Source organism: Panulirus ornatus, chromosome 17 (genome assembly GCF_036320965.1).
Source record: "Panulirus ornatus isolate Po-2019 chromosome 17, ASM3632096v1, whole genome shotgun sequence".
NCBI classification, from domain to species: Eukaryota; Metazoa; Arthropoda; class Malacostraca; order Decapoda; family Palinuridae; genus Panulirus; species Panulirus ornatus.
Genome location: NC_092240.1, coordinates 16,763,487 through 16,782,800, shown reverse-complemented (window position 1 = coordinate 16,782,800; position 19,314 = coordinate 16,763,487). Strand labels below are relative to the sequence as shown.

The following is a 19,314-nucleotide window of genomic DNA, read 5'->3' as shown; positions in this document are numbered from 1 at the left end:
ATATTTCCGTTTGGAGAGACCGATTTTGTAAGAGTTCTAGGGCAAAATACCTCGAGTTTCTTCTCTGACTGACTGTGAATCTTATTTTAAATCTAACATAGTTCTGTTCTGCCAACTCAGTTGAAGACAACTGTGGAAGTTAGAATGGCATACACTGTGTTATTATGATATATTTCAGTTAATTTTCAGTGCTGACATTTGTCCTTTTATGATGTTCACATCATTCATCTGCATCTAAGCTAAAACTTAGGTATATAGACCTGCTCTCTTTTTAATCCATAGGAACTACTTACTATAATATTATCATTTTCTTCTCATGTTCTTAAAACTACGGGGTTAAATGAGTCAGTGAGAGGGTATGATCACAACAAGGTCAGTGACTGAACTAAACAGAAATAGGTGGGAAAGCCCCACTTAGATCGAGCATTTTGTGAAAGTTACAAAACATATTCAAGGCTTGATAAAATTGTGTTAACCAAACGCTTATCAATTGAGGAATTACTGTACTTTGAGTCTTTAGATATGGCCTTTAAGCATAGAACTAGAGATGCAAGTTGTGCTACCCTAAGAAGGCAAGGAAGTGATGTCTTCAAAACAAAAAGTGGAGTTATTTGATTGCCTGCATATGGTGATAGTACAGCATTTGTTTGGAGGTATTTTGGTATTTCTGTCTCACTTGGGTGAACCATAAAGAAAAATGTGGCAGCCTTTTATGCAGCATAACTGGCTGGCTCCCTTGTAGCAGTGCCAAGGCCCACGCAGTGCTTCAGGGGTTATGTGTTGCCATCATTCTATACCATATCTTATTCCTTTTCTGTGCAGTTTTGTACATTATTTCTTTATATATGTGTAAAATAAGCATGTTATCTCTGAGGTATAACATGATTTTTAACTTTGAAGTGCTTATAATAGGACTTATGGTACGTCTGTCTGGAGTCACTCCCCTAACTCCTTTCCATAATGCTAATACCTTGCCAAATGCAGTTTTGCTAACCAGAGGGTTTTCCAGGAACGTAACCTCTGCCGTTGGAATGGGGCCGTTGTACACGCACCAGAAATGCACAGAGATGTACTTTCTGTAAAAAACATCTTTTCCTACAAGCAGAGCAGTGGATATAAAAAGTCTGTTGAAGTTACAGCTTACAATCAGTAGCTGATGTCTTGATCAACTCACAGTTAGTACTGAAAAGTGAATTATTATCTGAAAAAAGAGCAAGAATACCCAACATATTTTAGACAGCAACTACACTGGGATCTGGAGTGCTATAAAACTCTGGTTGTTCAAAGTGATGGGTTGAAAAATTACGAAAAAAAAACAGTGATGTAAACACCTGTAAAATTTTCCCTAACCATTATAAGGATCCAGGAGGTAAGCTCAATACAAGCATTATACAATGTTTTCCAGATATTACCAAACAAATCTCAGACTAAAGTTAAGGAAGGAAATACAAAGTGAATCTCAGATATATATGCCCACCTTTCTCAGAGCAACAGAATAAAAAGTGCAAAATCTTACCTTCATGCCTAAAATTGGTACGCGATCAGTGCCAGTTAGGAAGAGAAGGAACTGCTTTTTCTGATCAACTTTCATATCGTGGAACACTTCCCAAAACATTTTAATAACAGGATGATCTGGGTAGTATTCACCCTGCAAGAAAATTAGTGCATATTAATAATCAATGGACATATCTATTTATATCTCTGATGCCATTCCCTCCATGAATTCCCATCAAGGGGATGGCTACAGCTGAAAAAAAGTCTCCACTTATCTCTGTCCTTACATGCCTCCCTCACATACACCATTCCATGCATTTTTCCACCATTTCTCTCCCACCAGTACTCTTCCACTCTATTTCTCCCTTGTCACAGTTGGTCTTCTCACACCAACCCATTTAATCATACTAACATACACACTATTTGTAAACTCCCTGTCATGCATTCTTCCCACACGCCCATACCACCTCAAAGTATTACATTTCATCCACTTCAGTCCACAATTCATAATATTTGCATTCCCTGCCATAACAAATCGCTCACAGCCCTTCCTTTCTTTCTTCATTCCATATAGTCATACCACATACTCCTCTCAAACAGCTCATTTCCACAGCCTGGATTCTTGACCTCTGTAGCTACTTCCATGTCCATGTTTCTTAATTTTCATACTTATACCTTTACTCTTCGTTATTTGATTAAAGAACCCATTGAATCTTCTACCCTGTACTGCTCTCTTCCTTAACTCTTCTTCCATATCACCAAATACTTAAATACTTTAATTCTGTCATCTCTTCCTGTTCTTCTCTCCCCATATCTAAAACACAGTTCAATACACTTTCTTCTCTAGCTCTATAGGGCTTAGCAAAATCTATACTTTCACTGTGTTTTCTTTCAAACACCATTACTTTACTTTCACTCCCACTTACCTTCAATCACCTATGCTTACACACACATCATAAAACACTCTTACAACTTTCTGAAACTCCTCTTCACTCTCAGCAAATAATGCAGTATCACCCAGAACAGGCTGTCACTAGCCACCATTACCTCACCACCACACTCCATCTCTGCACCCACTTTCCCTAGTTTTGCTTTCATCTATCTTATCACTCCATCTGAACGTCTTAAAAAGCCACGGTGACATCACAGCCGGCCTCACACCCACATTTATAATGAAACGTTAGCTCAACTCCCCATCCTCTCTTACACTTGCATTTGCTGCTCTATTGAAGACTCACCCCATCCAACAGTTGTCTCCCTACCTCATGTATTCTTAACAAATCCCATAAAGCATTCCACTTGACTCTGTCATGCACTTTCTCCAGATCCATAAAAGCTTCTTACCATTTGCTAGATACTTTTCCATGGTCATCCCCACCACAAAAATCTGATTTAAACATTCCCTACCTTTCCTAAAACCCCCTTGGTCTTCACTTATTCTGTACTCATTCACTTCCATCACACTATTAATCAACACTCTTGAATACACTTTTCCAGGTATACTTAAGACTTATTCCCTTATTATTGCTAAATACACCTTAGCATCTTTTCCTTTGAATAAAGGAACAGAAATAGCTTTCACCCAATCCTCCATAACCTTCTGCTTCCATGGTAAATTACATATCAAATGCATCCACCCTATCACACTTTCTCCACAAGGCTTCACTATATCAGAATTAATCCCATCAACTCCAGACATCTTCCTCATCTTCAACTTCATTATCCCCCCCTTTTTACCTCCCTTTTTGCTATGAATCCTTGCACTTGTATCCTCTTCCTTCCATCCTCTATACCCATGATCGTAGTAACTGCTGCCTCACCTTCTCCCACACTCAACTGTTCTTCAAAATATTGTTTTCATCTTCCTTTCACTTCCTCCTTTTAATTCAGCAACTCCAATTCCTAACTTCTCATATTAACATTTCCATTCTTATATCCACCTCTTTTGTTTCACGTCCTTCAATGACAATTTCTTATTTTCCCTAAACTTTTCATTCAACTTTCTTCCAAAATCTTTATCTACACATTTTTTGCTTTCCTCTGACAACTTAACATTCCACCCACACATCTTATATTCTTCACTCCTCCTCCGTCAAAATTCCACTGGTACATTCCTCTAGAGCAATATACAATATACCTTTTTCTTCTCTTCCACAGCATTTCTAATCTCATCCATCCACCATACACTTCCCCTTTTATTCCAATACCTCACAACCTTATACCCAACTACTAATTCTACAACCTTTCACAGTCTTTCTCTAAACATTTTTAACACCACATTCACACATGATTACAACCCTACATTTAATGCACTTTCATCTAAACTTTCAGTCACCCTTCTTTCACACTCCTTGCATTCTTTCTGATTCATCTCACTTGCCAACATTTTTACCTCTCCACCATACCTCCACTTCTCCCTGATCCTCACCTCAACAAGAACTGCAAAATGGCCAAAGTCCCCAAAGAATCCTCTGACAATTCTACCATCCAGCACAACCTTACACTCTTTATATATATATATTTTTTTTATATTATACTTAATCGCCGTCTCCTGCATTAGCGAGGTAGCGCAAGGAAACAGACAAGGAATGGCCCAACCCACCCACATACACATGTATATACATAAACGCCCACACATGCACATACACATACACATTTCAACGTATACATAACATACACAGACATATACATATATACACATGTACATATTCATACTTGGTGCCTTCATCCATTCCCATCACCACCCCACCACACATGAAATAGCATCTCCCCCCACCTCCTCCTCCAGCAAAGTAGCACTAGAAAAGACAAAAAAGGCCACATTCGTTCACACTCTGTCTCTAGCTGTCATGTAATGCACCGAAACCACAGCTCCCTTTCCACATCCAGGCCCCACAGAACTCTCCATGGTTTACCCCAGACACTTCACATGCCCTGGTTCACTCCATTGACAGCACGTCGACCCGGTATACCACATCGTTCCAATTCACTCTATTCCTTGCACGCCTTTCACCCTCCTGCATGTTTAGGCCCCAATCACTCAAAATCTTTTTCACTCCATCTTTCCACCTCCAATTTGGTCTCCCACTTCTCCTCGTTCCCTCCACCTCTGACACATATATCCTCTTGGTCAATCTTTCCTCACTCATTCTCTCCATGTGACCAAACCATTTCAAAACACCCTCTTCTACTCTCTCAACCACACTCTTTTCATTACCACACATCTCTTACCCTTTCATTACTTACTCGATCAAACCACCCCACACCACATATTGTCCTCAAACATCTCATTTCCAGCACATCCACCCTCCTCCGCACAACTCTATCTATAGCCCAAGCCTCGCAACCATATAACATTTTTGGAACCACTATTCCTTCAAACATACCCATCTTTGCTTTCCAAGATAACGTTCTCGACTTCCACACATTCTTCAACGCTCCCACAACTTTCGCCCCCTCCCCCTCCCCATGATTCACTTCCGCTTCCATGGTTCCATGGTCTAATTGTGTATCCTTAAAAAATACCTTTAACATGCCCATCTTGTGAGGTTTAGTACAGTATATCATACCTGGCATCTGAAATTGATGATTAAGTAAGCATCATCTTTGTTGCAAGTCAAAACAGCAATAACAGGAAAAAAATTAAAAAATATGCTAAATCTACAAAAATATGACTGACCCAAAAAAAAAAAAAAAAAAATCAAATGTTGTTAGTTCACTTTTCTGGCTACAATGCATCACATTTCAACATGATGTGGCCTGACAATTCAAACTTTTTTTTTTTTCTGCTGATGTATGAACTAAGTGGCAATGGTAAAACTCAACAACATTTATTGGTTTGATATATACATGTCAAAGCTTGAATATATATATAAAAAAAATGGCTGAATAAAACAGTGAAAGGCATTCAGTTACCACATAAATAAATAAAAGTAAGCAATACTTATTCAAGGTAAATTTTACAATATGCACATACAAATTTATACAAGCAATTCATATATTTATTCAAAGTATACTTACAACATTAAGCAAAGGGATTATAATTGTGACTGGGTGGGGCCTGTGAAAGCTCCTCCTCCCCACCTACACCAATGGTTTCTTGGCAGAATGATGGGAAAGGGCCCATACTACTCTTTAACTCATAAGCTCCATAGATGACATGCAGAAAGTTGCTTTCTTTCTTTCAAACTATTCGCCATTTCCCGCATTAGCGAGGTAGCGTTAAGAACAGAGGACTGGGCCTTTGAGGGAATACCCTCACCTGGCCCAATTCTCTGTTCCTTCTTTTGAAAAAAAAAAAAGGTTGCTAACTACATGAATACAATAAAAAGAATTCTGTTTCATAAATGAAATGATAGAAACATAAAAATAAAGCCCTTCAATTAAGTTAATGCATTAGTCACCTTGTGAGGCTCTGATTAGGTGCCAGAGTGAGGGGAGAGGGGGATTAATGGGGACAGAGCCTTGAGATGGAAATATGCTAACTAACAGTTGCCACAACTTATAGTTACTACTTACTTATTTACATGTATATGTAAATGTAGAACAGAGCCTTTGAGGGAAAATCCTCCCTTAGCCCCCTTCTCTATTCCTTCTTTTGGAAAAGTAAACACAGGAGGGGAGGATTTCCAGCCCCCCACTCCCTCCCCTTTTAGTTGCCTTCCATGCATGTTGTTGAAGGCAACTAAAAGGGGAGGGGATGAGGGACTGGAAATCCTCCCCTCCAGTTATTACTTTTCCAAAAGAAGGAATAGAGAAGGGGGCTAAGTGAGGATTTCCCCTCAAAAAAGGCTCGGTTCTCTAGAGTAGGAAATGGCAAATATGTATGAAAAAAATAAATGTATTAAAATTTTTTTACACTTATTTATATATGGTGGGTTGGTGGTGGTGGTGGGGGGTACTCAAGGTGACTCGAGATATTAATTCACTAAATGACGCCACTACGTATGTTTATCTACACATTTTTACATTTATTTAGATAGGTATGTACTCTTCAGCTTTGTTTTCAGAGAGTGGTAATATCTGAGAATAGAACCTTAAGTGACTAATGCAATGCTTAGAAGCCATACAAATGACAAAACATTAGCTATGGATTTACAAAGTGTGAAAATTAGTACTGAAATGATAATTCCCAGAGCCTGCAACAAAGTTTTCATGTAATGACTCCTAGACTGTAAGAGTTAAGGGCCATCCATCACCAAAGAGTTCACGAGTATATCATTGGTATTCTAGTTGAAGTAAAGGGACTTTTGCCAATTACGAGAATTGCTTAATGATTTTTTCTTCTCAAATCCCCTAGCTTGACTCAGATATTATTATGTCTTCCTGCTTCATGATTATCAAGGTACTGGGAGCTTCAGATATGTTTATCAGGGGCTACCTCAAAAGTTAGTGGGTGAAGACAAGTGACATTATAGGATGGAAAGCCAAACTTCTGTGGCTAGACCTGGATTTGAAATTTAACTCATGTTCAATGGTACTAGATGGGACTTAAAACTATATTGTGCTTTGGTTCCTGTCTCATGTTCCCAGAACAAAATAGAAAAATGGAGCCTTGACTGAGGGCATCCAAAAATATAGCCAAAATACAACATGCAGGGAATAAGAGGGCAGTATTCTTTCATCCCTAGCCCAAGGGATAATACATGTTATATGGTTGCGATGCGTGGGCTATAGATAGAGTTGTGTGCAGGAGGGTGGATGTGCCGGAAATGAGATGTTTGAGGACAATATGTGGTGTGAGGTGGTTTGATCGAGGAAGTAATGAAAGGGTAAGAGAGATGTGTGGTAATAAAGAGTGTGGTTGAGAGAGAGAGGGTGTTTTGAAATGGTTTGGTCACACAGAGAGAATGAGTGAGGAAAGATTGACAAAAAGGATGTATGTGTCAGAGGTGGAAGGAACGAGGAGAAGTGGGAGACCAAACTGGAGGTGGAAAGATGGAGTGAAAAAGATTTTGTGATCGGGGCCTGAACATGCAGGAGGGTGAAAGGCGTGCAAGGAATAGAGTGAATTGGAACGATGTGTTATACCAGGGTCGACGTGCTGTCAATGGATTGAACCAGGGCATATGAAGCATCTGGGGTAAACCATGGAAAGTTCTGCGGGGCCTGGATGTGGAAAGGGAGCTGTGGTTTTGGGCATTGTTGCATGACAGCTAGAGACTGAGTGTGAACGAATGGGGCCTTTGTTGTCTCTTCCTAGCGCTACCCCGCACACATGAGGGGGGAGGGGGATGTTATTCCATGTGTGGCAAGGTGGCGATGGGAATGAATAAAGGCAGCTGGTGGCTGGAAATCCTCCCCTCTCGGTTTTTTTTTTTTTTTCCAAAAAAAAGAAAGAACAGAGAAGGGGGCCAGATGAGGATATTCCCTCAAAGGCCCAGTCCTCTGTTCTTAACGCTACCTCGCTAACTCGGGAAATGGCGAATAGTATGACAGAAAAGAAAGATATATATATATATATATATATATATATATATATATATATATATATATATATATATATATATATTTTTTTTCATACTATTCGCCATTTCCCGCGATAGCGAGGTAGCGTTAAGAACAGAGGACTGGGCCTTTGAGGGAATATCCTCACCTGGCCCTCTTCTCTGTTCCTTCTTTTGGAAAATTAAAAAAAAAAAAAAAAAAAAAAGGGGGGGGGGGGGGGGGGGAGAAAGAATATTTCCCATGTATTCCCTGTGTGTCGTAGAAGGCGACTAAAAGGGGAGGGAGTGGGGGGCTGGAAATCCTCCCCTCTTGTTTTTTTTTAATTTTCCAAAAGAAGGAACAGAGAAGGGGGCCAGGTGAGGATATTCCCTCAAAGGCCCAGTCCTCTGTTCTTAACGCTACCTCGCTGATGCGGGAAATGGCGAATAGTATGAAAGAAAGAAAAAAGATATATATATATTATCCCTGGGAATAGGGGAGAAAGAATACTTCCCACATATTCCCTGCGTGTCGTAGAAGGCGACTAAAAGGGGAGGGAGCGGGGGGCTGGAAATCCTCCCCTCTCGGTTTTTTTTTTAATTTTCCAAAAGAAGGAACAGAGAATTGGGCCAGGTGAGGGTATTCCCTCAAAGGCCCAGTCCTCTGTTCTTAACGCTACCTCGCTAATGCGGGAAATGGCGAATAGTTTGAAAAAAAAAAAAATATATATATATATATATATATATATATATATATATATATATATATATATATATATATATGGACTTAACCAGGGTATGTTTAAAATGTCTGGGATAAGCCATGGAAAGGTCTGTGAGGCCTGGATGTGGATATGGAGCTGTGGTTTCGATGCAATACATATGACAGCTAAAGAATGGGAGTGAATGGATATGGCATTTCTTCGTCTGTTTCCTGGCACTACCTCACTGGCACAGGGGGCTATAGCTATCTCCTGTGGGGCAGGATGGCACCAGGAATGGATGAAGGCAATTAAGTATGAATATGTACATGTGCATACGTATATGTATGTGTATGTATATGTTCATATATGTACATGTGACTGTACGTACATATGTGTATATGAGGGGATGGGTCTTTCTTCTTTTCTTTCCGGGCACTACCTCACAAATGTGGGAAACAGCAGCGCCAGGAAAACAAACACAAAAGGCCACATTCGTTCACACACTCTCTAGCTGTCATATGTAACACACTAAAACCACAGCTCCCTATCCACATCCAGGCCACACAGACCTTTCCATGGTTTAGAAATATGTCTATATGCTTTCAGAATCTATTTTGGCATGGAAACAAATGAAGGCAAATCACTTTGTGAAAATTAGTGGGATATCAAAAGAAGGTATTCCTTCCTTATGACTGCCATCTTCTCAGTAAATGTTGATTTCTATCTATCTGACACCCACTCCCTCAAGGGGGTAGCCACAGCAAAAAGGTCTCTATAACGGGTGAACTTCATTGCCACTTCTTAACCTTTAGAATCTCATCCCTAACAGGCCACTGGCAGAAGGCAACTCTAGCACAGTGAACTGTTCATATTCTCTGGTTATATTCACACTACAACTAGGTTTATTTCACTCTTCCTCCTTTTAAGCTAAAAACATTTTCAAAATTACATTACTAATTCATATTCATCCAGCACTTCTTCCCTCCCCTTCATATGCATACACTTTTCAATCAGTAACCCATCTTACTGGAACCATTTTCTTCTTTTTTCACCATACATATATGCCATTTCCCAAAACAGCAGGGTACTGCAGGGAACAGACAAACAATGGCCTTGTTGGTCACGTACACTCTCTAGCTACTTCTGATGTATATATCCTTTTAGTCAGTCTTACCCCTTACGTCCAAACCATTTCAGTGTATCCTGGTCAGCTCTTCCAATCATACATACTTGGCTTGCTACAAAACTTCTCTCTTACACAATCAACCCATCTCACACTGCATATTGTCCTTAGGCACTTCATTCATGTCCACCTTCTTCCATCTTTTGTGTTCAGGGCCCATGACTCACACCTATACATGTTGGGACCACAATAATCTAAAACACCAAAACATAATTTCCTGGGATTGGACGGTAAATTTTATCTACACACTAACTCATAAAAGTCTATGCATATTATATAAAGCAAGCCATCAACTCTCCAAAGTTAGGTTATTCTCCAAAATCAGACTATGAGAAACAGACTATGGCAATTAAATGAGATTCTCTACGGGCTCTCTGTTATTCAAGTGATACTAGTGTGTAAAAGTCTTAGCAATAATGAACATGATTAATACCTTGTATTCTGTATTCTTCTCCAGTTCTACCCAGTTATAATTCTCATTTCCTGTGACAAGAGCCATTAGTTCCATGGGCTGGAAGAGCTTGAGAACAATTCCTCCACAAACACGGTAAAATCCATCGTGGAATGCCTTATACTGGCTGTCTATACTCTTGTTTAACTTGTAGTCAACAAGCAGATCAACATACTCCTGTCTTGGTTAGAAAAAAAATTGTAAAAGCTGAGAATATTTCCCAAAATAAAAAATCTTATATAACATTATAAAGGAACTGTAATATTCACTTACTTCATCTGCTGATAACATTTCCTCGTCACTGAAAGATGATTTGTCAGCTCTACATACATATATATATATATATATATATAGAGAGAGAGAGCATTATTGGATCACTCATTAACAAGCATATAAAAGCGATTTTTGGATGTAAATGTGCAGAAAGGGGCAGCTGGTGGGATGTCTGATCACTGTCTCATGGAGGCAAGGGTGAAGATTTGTAGAGGTTTTTGGAAAAGAGGAAAAAAATGCCAGGGGGAAGAGTGGTGAGAGTAAGCAAGCATGGAAAAGAGACTTGTGTGAAGAAACACTAGGAGAGATTGAGAGCAGAATGGCAAAAAGTGAGAGTAAATGAAGCAAGGAAAGTGGGTGAGGAATGGAAGGTATTTAGGAAAACAGTGCTGGCATGTGCAAGAGATGCATGTGGCATGCAAAAGATGGGTGGTGAGCAGATTAGAGAGGGTAGTGAGTGGTAGGATGAAGAAGTAAAGCTGCTCGTGAAAGAGAAAAGAGAAGCATTTGAGCGGTACTTACAGGGAAGATGTCAAATGATCAGGAGATGTATAAGAGAAAGCAGGAGGTTAAAAAGTAAGTGCATGGGATGAAAAAGAAGGCAAACGAGAGTTGGGATGAGTGAGTATCAGAAAACTTTAGGGAGAATAAAACGATATTTTGGAAGGAGATTAACAATAAGCAAAAAAAATTAGAACAAATACTAACATTGTTGAAGGGGGGAATGATAATAGGTAGTGAACTGAGGAGATGGATCAAGTATTTTGAAGGACTGTTGATTGTGTTTCATGATAGGGTGGCAGATGGAGGTTGTTTGGGTAGGGGTCACTTGCGCAATGCGAGTCATGGAGGGTGCTTTGGTAGAGAGCGAAGAGGTGGTGAAAACCTTGCATAAAATGAAATGTGGCATGGAAGCTGCAGTGGAGGTGTTGCAGCTGAATATAGTAAGAAAGGGGGTGACTGTGTTATTAATTGGTTGGGGATGTTATTTCCACAAACATACAAATAACTTATAACCAGAAATATAAGCACTAATACTAAGTATTATTTCATTATTTATTTTACAACCAATTATATGTTCATCACCTTCTTGGTGCTTTACTTGGAGTATAAAAGAGTCATCAATCATGTAAGATATAACAACAAAAATACATATGATTCCCTCATGACTGTCTGTAATGGCAGTGTGTGGAATGATTGCCATCTAAATGAGTTTGTAACTATCCAGTTTAAATGAGTATAATGGAATCCATGAAGGCCTGCATAAACATATAACCTACACAATGCTCATACTATTCTATTTTTCTCACACATGGTACATCATATTTCAGCAAAAACTGCATAGAAATATCCTAGGTCTTTTCCCAATCCAGCTCTACCTCCTAAAAACTTATTTCTCATACAATGATACTTTTATAATAAAGTATAATGTATACAAGCTTTCCTCTTCACCACTGTATTTGTCATTTGCTATGCATCACACCAACTGGTGTTGATGGACTCTGCCTGCATGTGCTTACAGTACCAGTGAAATGTCACCTTCGGCAAAGTTGTACTGCTGGGAGTACAGTCTCGTCCAAGAACTTCCCACTCCAAAGGATTCCAACGTTTCCCTGTTTCTGGAAGTAATGCAGCCTAAAGATGCTGGAGCCTCTGGAAATGAGGGCTGGAGCAATTAGAGTTAGACCCATATTGTACCAACTTGAGTAACATGCATGTCTTATGATGATGTGTTGGTAAATGATGTTTGGGATAATTTTTCCTGCTGTGATGGAAGGTTGATAGTGACATCTAAGTGTAAATGGCAGAATGAAACAATAGCTGGGATTTGAAATGTGGGTAGGAGCCACTGACACATCACAAGATTCATGGAGCAGTGAGCCAAATGTGAATCATACAATGGATGGAGCTATGATAGGGTTAAATGAACTGCAAAATAATATTTGAAGTGGCATTGTGTTTGTTCATAAAGAGTAAGACTCAAAAAGAGCAGCATATAAGAAATAAACTACCCTCACTAATTTCCAAAAACCTTACTTGTTTTCTGAGGTGACTGGAATGTTCTCTCCATCATCTTTGAGAGGAATACACTTGGCTTCACCAAAGTAATCCTGTGTGACAGTGAAGTTTAAACAGTATATATCTTCTACATCATTGCCTTCATACTCCAGGAGCTCACGGAGGGATCTGAGAATATGTCATAAAATATAATGTCTATCAGGTTCTTATATAATCAGAAGCAACAGTTATTCAGGCAACCTTAACACTAAAGGCACACATAAATTAGGAAAACATATGTCCAAGTCCATGTATATCAATGTAATGCATCAATCAATACATTGACGTAAGTCAACAGCTTTACCTCGTGAGATGTGGATCCAAGTCTGACAGATCATCAAGACTAACTGATTCACCCAGTAACTTCTTGTAGAGTGCCAGAGGAAATGGAAGATTGATGATAGTGAAGTTGTAAATTGCAAGACCACACACAATGCCTAAGAAAAAAAAAATTCAATATAACATGTAGCAAACTTTTCATGCAGTGCTTCATATATTTGACAGCCTCTCATTTTACAGCTCAAGATTTGAAAATTTATAATCATCTAAACCATGCAATTTTTGGATTTTTAGAATTTTACATATTTCAGAAACATGGCTGAAAATGTGGTTTAAATGGTCAGGGTGTGGGAGAATGCCCCAAACCCTTTTATTTTAAACAGTAAGATAACCTGGCACAATCAAATGACTGCAGTACAGAATTAAAGTATTGCACCTGTTCGACCTTACCTACCTTAGCATAGTTGAGTCAGTAATAACAAAACATATATAAAATGATAAAGAAGTCCATATGATGCAGTACAAGAGAGATGAACTGCAGTAATAACCCCATCCCCAGTGTGTGTGTGTGTGTGTGTAATGGGGGGGTTGTTAAAGGAAACCATATCGTTGGTATATTTTGACTTTAACACAAAATCAAAATAAATCTCATATGTAAGGAAAAGATAGGTGAGGCTTCATAGATTCTGTAAATTTCTAGAAGTTTTTACCTCTAGCACTTTCTTTCTTTCTTTCATACTATTCGCCATTTCCCGCGATAGCGAGGTAGCGTTAAGAACAGAGGACTGGGCCTTTGAGGGAATATCCTCACTTGGCCCCCTTCTCTGTTCCATCTTTTGGAAAAAAAAAAAAAAAAAAAAACGAGAGGGGAGGATTTCCAGCCCCCCGCTCCCTTCCCTTTTAGTCGCCTTCTACGACACGCAGGGAATACGTGGGAAGTATTCTTTCTCCCCTATCCCCAGGGATAAACCTCTAGCACTACTGGAGGCAATAAGGTAATGTACTCGTAGCTTTTTATTTATACAGATGTCTGGCCTTATTCCACATTAATTAGCTTACTGTTTGTTCCTCAATGAATGTCAATGGTGGAATCACTTATGAAGGTTAGGAAAAAAGGGATTAATCATTAGTAAAATTAAGTGCAATACTTCTAGAAATCAACAGAACCTTGTCCTAACAATAGGTGAAACACTTCTAGAAATAAACAGAACTTCTGGATACCTAACCTAACAACCTTTAGCAGCCAAAGCTTACCTAAATTTTCAATGTTATATTTGAAAATAACAATATTAACATCTTTTGCTGCTTTTGTCTCACCACTGATGACTGGAGATGACACATTACTTGCTCATCACAAGGAAGAGGGCTATAAGGTGTATATAGCAGTACGAAGAGGTACCTCCTCCCTCCACACACATTCCCCACTTGATAAAAAGTAGAACAGTGACAGTGCAATATGTACAGAGAGTGACTTTTTCACTCGTGAGGCTCCATCTCTTGAACATTCTCTACAATCGTATATTTTCTTGAAAGCTCTGTATGCAGTCTATGTTTACTTTGTCTTCATTCATTTTGTTCCATTCATCTATCATTCTTACACTATGAAAGTACTTCTTCACATTTTTTTTTTGCAAGTTTCTTTCTTAATTTCATGTTGTCCTCTGACTGTTCTCTTCCAATATCTCTTGAAGGACTATTCACTGTCTACATCACCAGTCTGTTTCAAAAACTTAAAGGTTGTGATCAGGTCATCCCTCATTCTTATCACTTCCAAGTCAAGCAAATCTTAAGCCTCTAGCCTTTCCCTGTAACTCGGCTATGTTAATACTGATACCATCTTCATTTCTTTGTTGCTCTCCTCTGGATCATCTCTATAAATTCTTTGTGTTTCTTGAAATGTGGTGACCAAACTTGAGAACCATATTCTAATTTTGGTCTTGTGTGTGAACAACTTGTTGAATAATTCCTCATCCATGAACTTGAATGCTTTTCTATTATCTGCTTGCAAGCAGTTGATCTCCTTAACCATTCTCCTCAGGTGGGACTCTGGCAGCAGGTTAAGGATAAAATTAACTTCCAAATTTTTCTCGCACACCAATTCCTGCTTCTTGCTTCCTACTTAATGACAGTTATATTGAGAGGCCTTCTTTCACTGTTGCCCATCCTCTTTACTTAACATTTACTTGAGTTGAACTTCATCAGCCAAATATCAAGCTTTGGAGTTTAAGGTCCCCTTGTAAGGTGATGCAGTCCTCTGTGTGTTCACTCCCCTTTGCATCACTTGCAAACATATTCAGATGGGATAGTCATTCACATAGATCAAGAAGAATGACAGTCTCAAAGCAAAACCCAACAGCACTCCATTGCTGACCTTCACTCTCTTTGAGAAAGCCTTTATTTTATGTATTTTTGTTCTCATCTAATAAGTTAATCTTTTATCCATCAGAGGAGTTTCCATCTTATTCCTTCCTCGTGATACAGCTTCTTAAACAGACACCATGCAGTGCAGTGTCAACAGCTTTCTGGCAGTCCATGTATAAATGATTCACCCAGCCTTCCTTTCTGTCTATGATATGAACCCTTCCCCTAAAGCTGTTGTTTCTCACTTAGGTAATTTCTCCTCTGCAGAAAGTCATCCATTTACTTTCTGACTATCTTTCTCATAACCTTACAGACCAAACTTGAGGTAGACTGGTTTGTAGTTCAGTGCCTCTTCCCAGTCTTCTTTCTTATAGACAGGTGTGATGCTTGCCTTATTTAAATTCCTTGGCACTTTTCTTTGTACAGCAACATCTTAAATCGTACTTCAACATATATGCACACTTCAGTAAATACAGTGAAATTTCATCAGAGCTATGAGCCTTGCATGGGTCAAGACCTTTTAGTATTCTGTTAATGTCATTTTTAGATATATCGGTGTTTCTTTAAACATCCCCATTCCATCTCCCTGGTGATGGAGTTACAGTGTCTTTGTCTTCCACAGTGAAAACAGTTTTGAACTTGTTATTCACTTCCTCTTATATCCTTACTTCATCCTTTATGATTCTTCCCTTTGCCTAATAGCTGCTCTTTAACTTACGTTTACCCCTGATGAGTTCATGGAAAAGTTTTGGATTTTATCCTACCTTGTCCACAGTATTCTTTTCCACATCTTGTTCCCCTTTCTTATTCTGCTTTACTCATTCTGTGCTTTCTTACATCCTGCATATACTGGCTCGCTGCACATCTTGAAGCCCCTTTACCTTGTAAAAACCTTTATCATACCATTCTTCCCTCTTTTTAGCATTCCCTCCTTCATTGTAAATTTTACAGAACCTCTTACCACAATACCCTAGTTCTTGTCAACTGAATACCATTTCCCACTCTATGTTAACATAGAAATTGTTGAGGTCTCTGTAGAATCCATGACTACATCTCCTCTTAAGGTCGTATCTCACCTCTGATCTGTTAACTTTGTCTTTTACCTTATAGTTAAACCTAAGCATTACATGATCACTTTTTCCAGTTGGTTTATCATATACCCTTATCAATATCCATGCTAGTATATGTGAAGATAAGGGCCAGTAATGATGGTGTATCAGTTCTCATCCTAGTTTGTTCCCTGACTTGTTGGTTTAGGGAATTTTCCTGTATATACTCTACAAAAAGAATCATGCAGCATAGACTTTAAAAACTTGTGTTTCCATGTCACCATGAGAATCATAAGTCCTCCAGAGTGTCTCTTTATAATTGAATCCCCCCATCCTCATCTCTGAGAAGACCATGTTTTACTGCTTCCTGTACCCTCCTAATTGTTCATTCACTGTTATCATATATTTGTTCTGGATCTTTGCAATTCTTGCAGGATTATATAATATCAACACCACCATGCATACCTTTCTTACACTTACCCTAACATTATGTATTGTCTGAATGAGACACCTTCCACTATTTCCTGAACCTTATGGCTATCTTTTTTTTAAAAGGGCCAAATTGCCCCCTCCTTTGCCTTCTCTTTCCCTCCTTACTATCATGTACCCCTCTAAGGGGAACAAGTGAAATCTTTTCTCTTCAGCAAACTACATTTCCAATACTCCGACAATATTGGGTGCATTTTCCTTGATACAAATTGTAAATTCCAGCTCTTTACTAGTTACAACTAATCATTAGCATTTCTGTACATTACTTTCACACTGATTTCACCATCACATAACATTCGTTATCTTTCTACAGAGCTGGATTGGGATATTTTATCCTGTTGCCTCATTTGGCATCTCCTGTTTTTGCCATCTGACTATACTTTGCTTTTCTCCCCCTCTTTCCTTGGTATATCATGTTGGATGAATACCCCACCGAGTTCCATCTTGTTTTTAAGTTTCTTTGCCTGCCTTATTACTTTCTGGCTGACTCAAAAGTAAATGTCACTATGATTGGAAATCCACATTTGTCTTGATTATAATCAATAGTTATGTTTTCCTTTATCACCTGATATTACATCTAGGAGTTTTACTGCCTCTAGTAATATTATAAGACGCATTGCCTCTTTCTCCTTTCCTCTCTATCTCAGGTATGATCCTTATCCAGTTCAAAAGTAATAAAAGATTTATTTCTGTCAACTCCTAGTTTATTAAACTATATAAATTTGGAGCCACCCACTTTATGGCTATATCCAATACTTTAGTTTTATCAACCTCTTTGTTTCCTGTTTTCTTAATAATTACCCTTTTCAGCAACAAGCAATGATCCTGAATGCTCTGCACTTTTCTCAAAATCTGATCTACTGGACCTTAATTTTTCCTGATTGTTCTAACAGTGCATATCATCCTATCTTTAGATTTATCCAATCCCCTGAGCTCCTCTGTTATAATGTACCCAGGTTCCTATCACACTGGATCAGTTATGTTCAAAGTTCATTAAGCAGCCCCAGAAACTGCTCCATTTCCCCCTCCCAGTGTTTATGTTTATTTGTATTCGAATGATTCTCATATTGTGATATTTGCATTTACATTCAAATTCATGGGCAGAGTAGTCATATTCATCTAATAATTATATATATAATTTGACAGATGGTTGTAGACTGCTGATTTCTGTTTGAAAGCATAGAGAGGTATGCTCATATACAGTTTTCTGAGAATAATTTCTAATCGTGTATTTATTATTATCATCATCATTATTATTATCAAGTAGTTGTAGCAGCAGCAGTGGTGGTATTAGTTATGAATTTCATTGTCTTCCAACGTATTTTGAAATATAAGTAAATAAATTTTGTACATTATGCCACATTTGTGAGAGGTGGGGTGAGAGAGTATCATTAAATTTTAGGGAGAATAAAATGATTTTTGGAAGGAGGTAAATAATGTGCGTAAGACAAGAATAAATGGGAACATCGGTGAAGGGGGCTAATGAGGAGGTAATAACAAGTAACATATTTTTTTTTTTTTTTTTTTTTTTTTTATACTTTGTCGCTGTCTCCCGCGTTTGCGAGGTAGCGCAAGGAAACAGGCGAAAGAAATGGCCCAACCCCCCCCCATACACATGTACATACACACGTCCACACACGCAAATATACATACCTACACAGCTTTCCATGGTTTACCCCGGACGCTTCACATGCCTTGATTCAATCCACTGACAGCACGTCAACCCCTGTATACCACATCGCTCCAATTCACTCTATTTCTTGCCCTCCTTTCACCCTCCTGCATGTTCAGGCCCCGATCACACAAAATCCTTTTCACTCCATCTTTCCACCTCCAATTTGGTCTCCCTCTTCTCCTCGTTCCCTCCACCTCCGACACATATATCCTCTTGGTCAATCTTTCCTCACTCATTCTCTCCATGTGCCCAAACCATTTCAAAACACCCTCTTCTGCTCTCTCAACCACGCTCTTTTTATTTCCACACATCTCTCTTACCCTTACGTTACTTACTCGATCAAACCACCTCACACCACACATTGTCCTCAAACATCTCATTTCCAGCACATCCATCCTCCTGCGCACAACTCTATCCATAGCCCACGCCTCGCAACCATACAACATTGTTGGAACCACTATTCCTTCAAACATACCCATTTTTGCTTTCCGGGATAATGTTCTCGACTCCACACATTTTTCAAGGCTCCCAAAATTTTCGCCCCCTCCCCCACCCTATGATCCACTTCCGCTTCCATGGTTCCATCCGCTGACAGATCCACTCCCAGATATCTAAAACACTTCACTTCCTCCAGTTTTTCTCCATTCAAACTCACCTCCCAATTGACTTGACCCTCAACCCTACTGTACCTAATAACCTTGCTCTTATTCACATTTACTCTTAACTTTCTTCTTCCACACACTTTACCAAACTCCGTCACCAGCTTCTGCAGTTTCTCACATGAATCCGCCACCAGCGCTGTATCATCAGCGAACAACAACTGACTCACTTCCCAAGCTCTCTCATCCCCAACAGACTTCATACTTGCCCCTC

The 19,314-nt window shown here is 39.0% G+C and overlaps 2 protein-coding genes across 3 annotated transcripts in view; one reads left to right on the top strand and one right to left on the bottom strand.

Moving 5' to 3' along the window:
- The window catches only part of LOC139754581 (regucalcin-like), a 549,227-nt gene that overhangs the window by 95,930 nt on the left and 433,983 nt on the right, over nucleotides 1-19,314 (top strand). The window lies entirely within an intron of this gene.
- Herc4 (HECT and RLD domain containing E3 ubiquitin ligase 4) overlaps nucleotides 1-19,314 on the bottom strand; it is a 163,422-nt gene that overhangs the window by 15,295 nt on the left and 128,813 nt on the right. For both annotated transcript variants that reach the window (XM_071671972.1, XM_071671971.1), the window contains exons 18-21: nucleotides 12,893-13,025; nucleotides 12,568-12,717; nucleotides 10,240-10,438; nucleotides 1,517-1,648 (exon numbers count right to left, since the gene is read on the bottom strand). In XM_071671972.1, coding sequence (XP_071528073.1) covers nucleotides 1,517-1,648; nucleotides 10,240-10,438; nucleotides 12,568-12,717; nucleotides 12,893-13,025 — 614 coding nt within the window. The remainder of the gene's footprint in view (nucleotides 1-1,516; nucleotides 1,649-10,239; nucleotides 10,439-12,567; nucleotides 12,718-12,892; nucleotides 13,026-19,314) is intronic.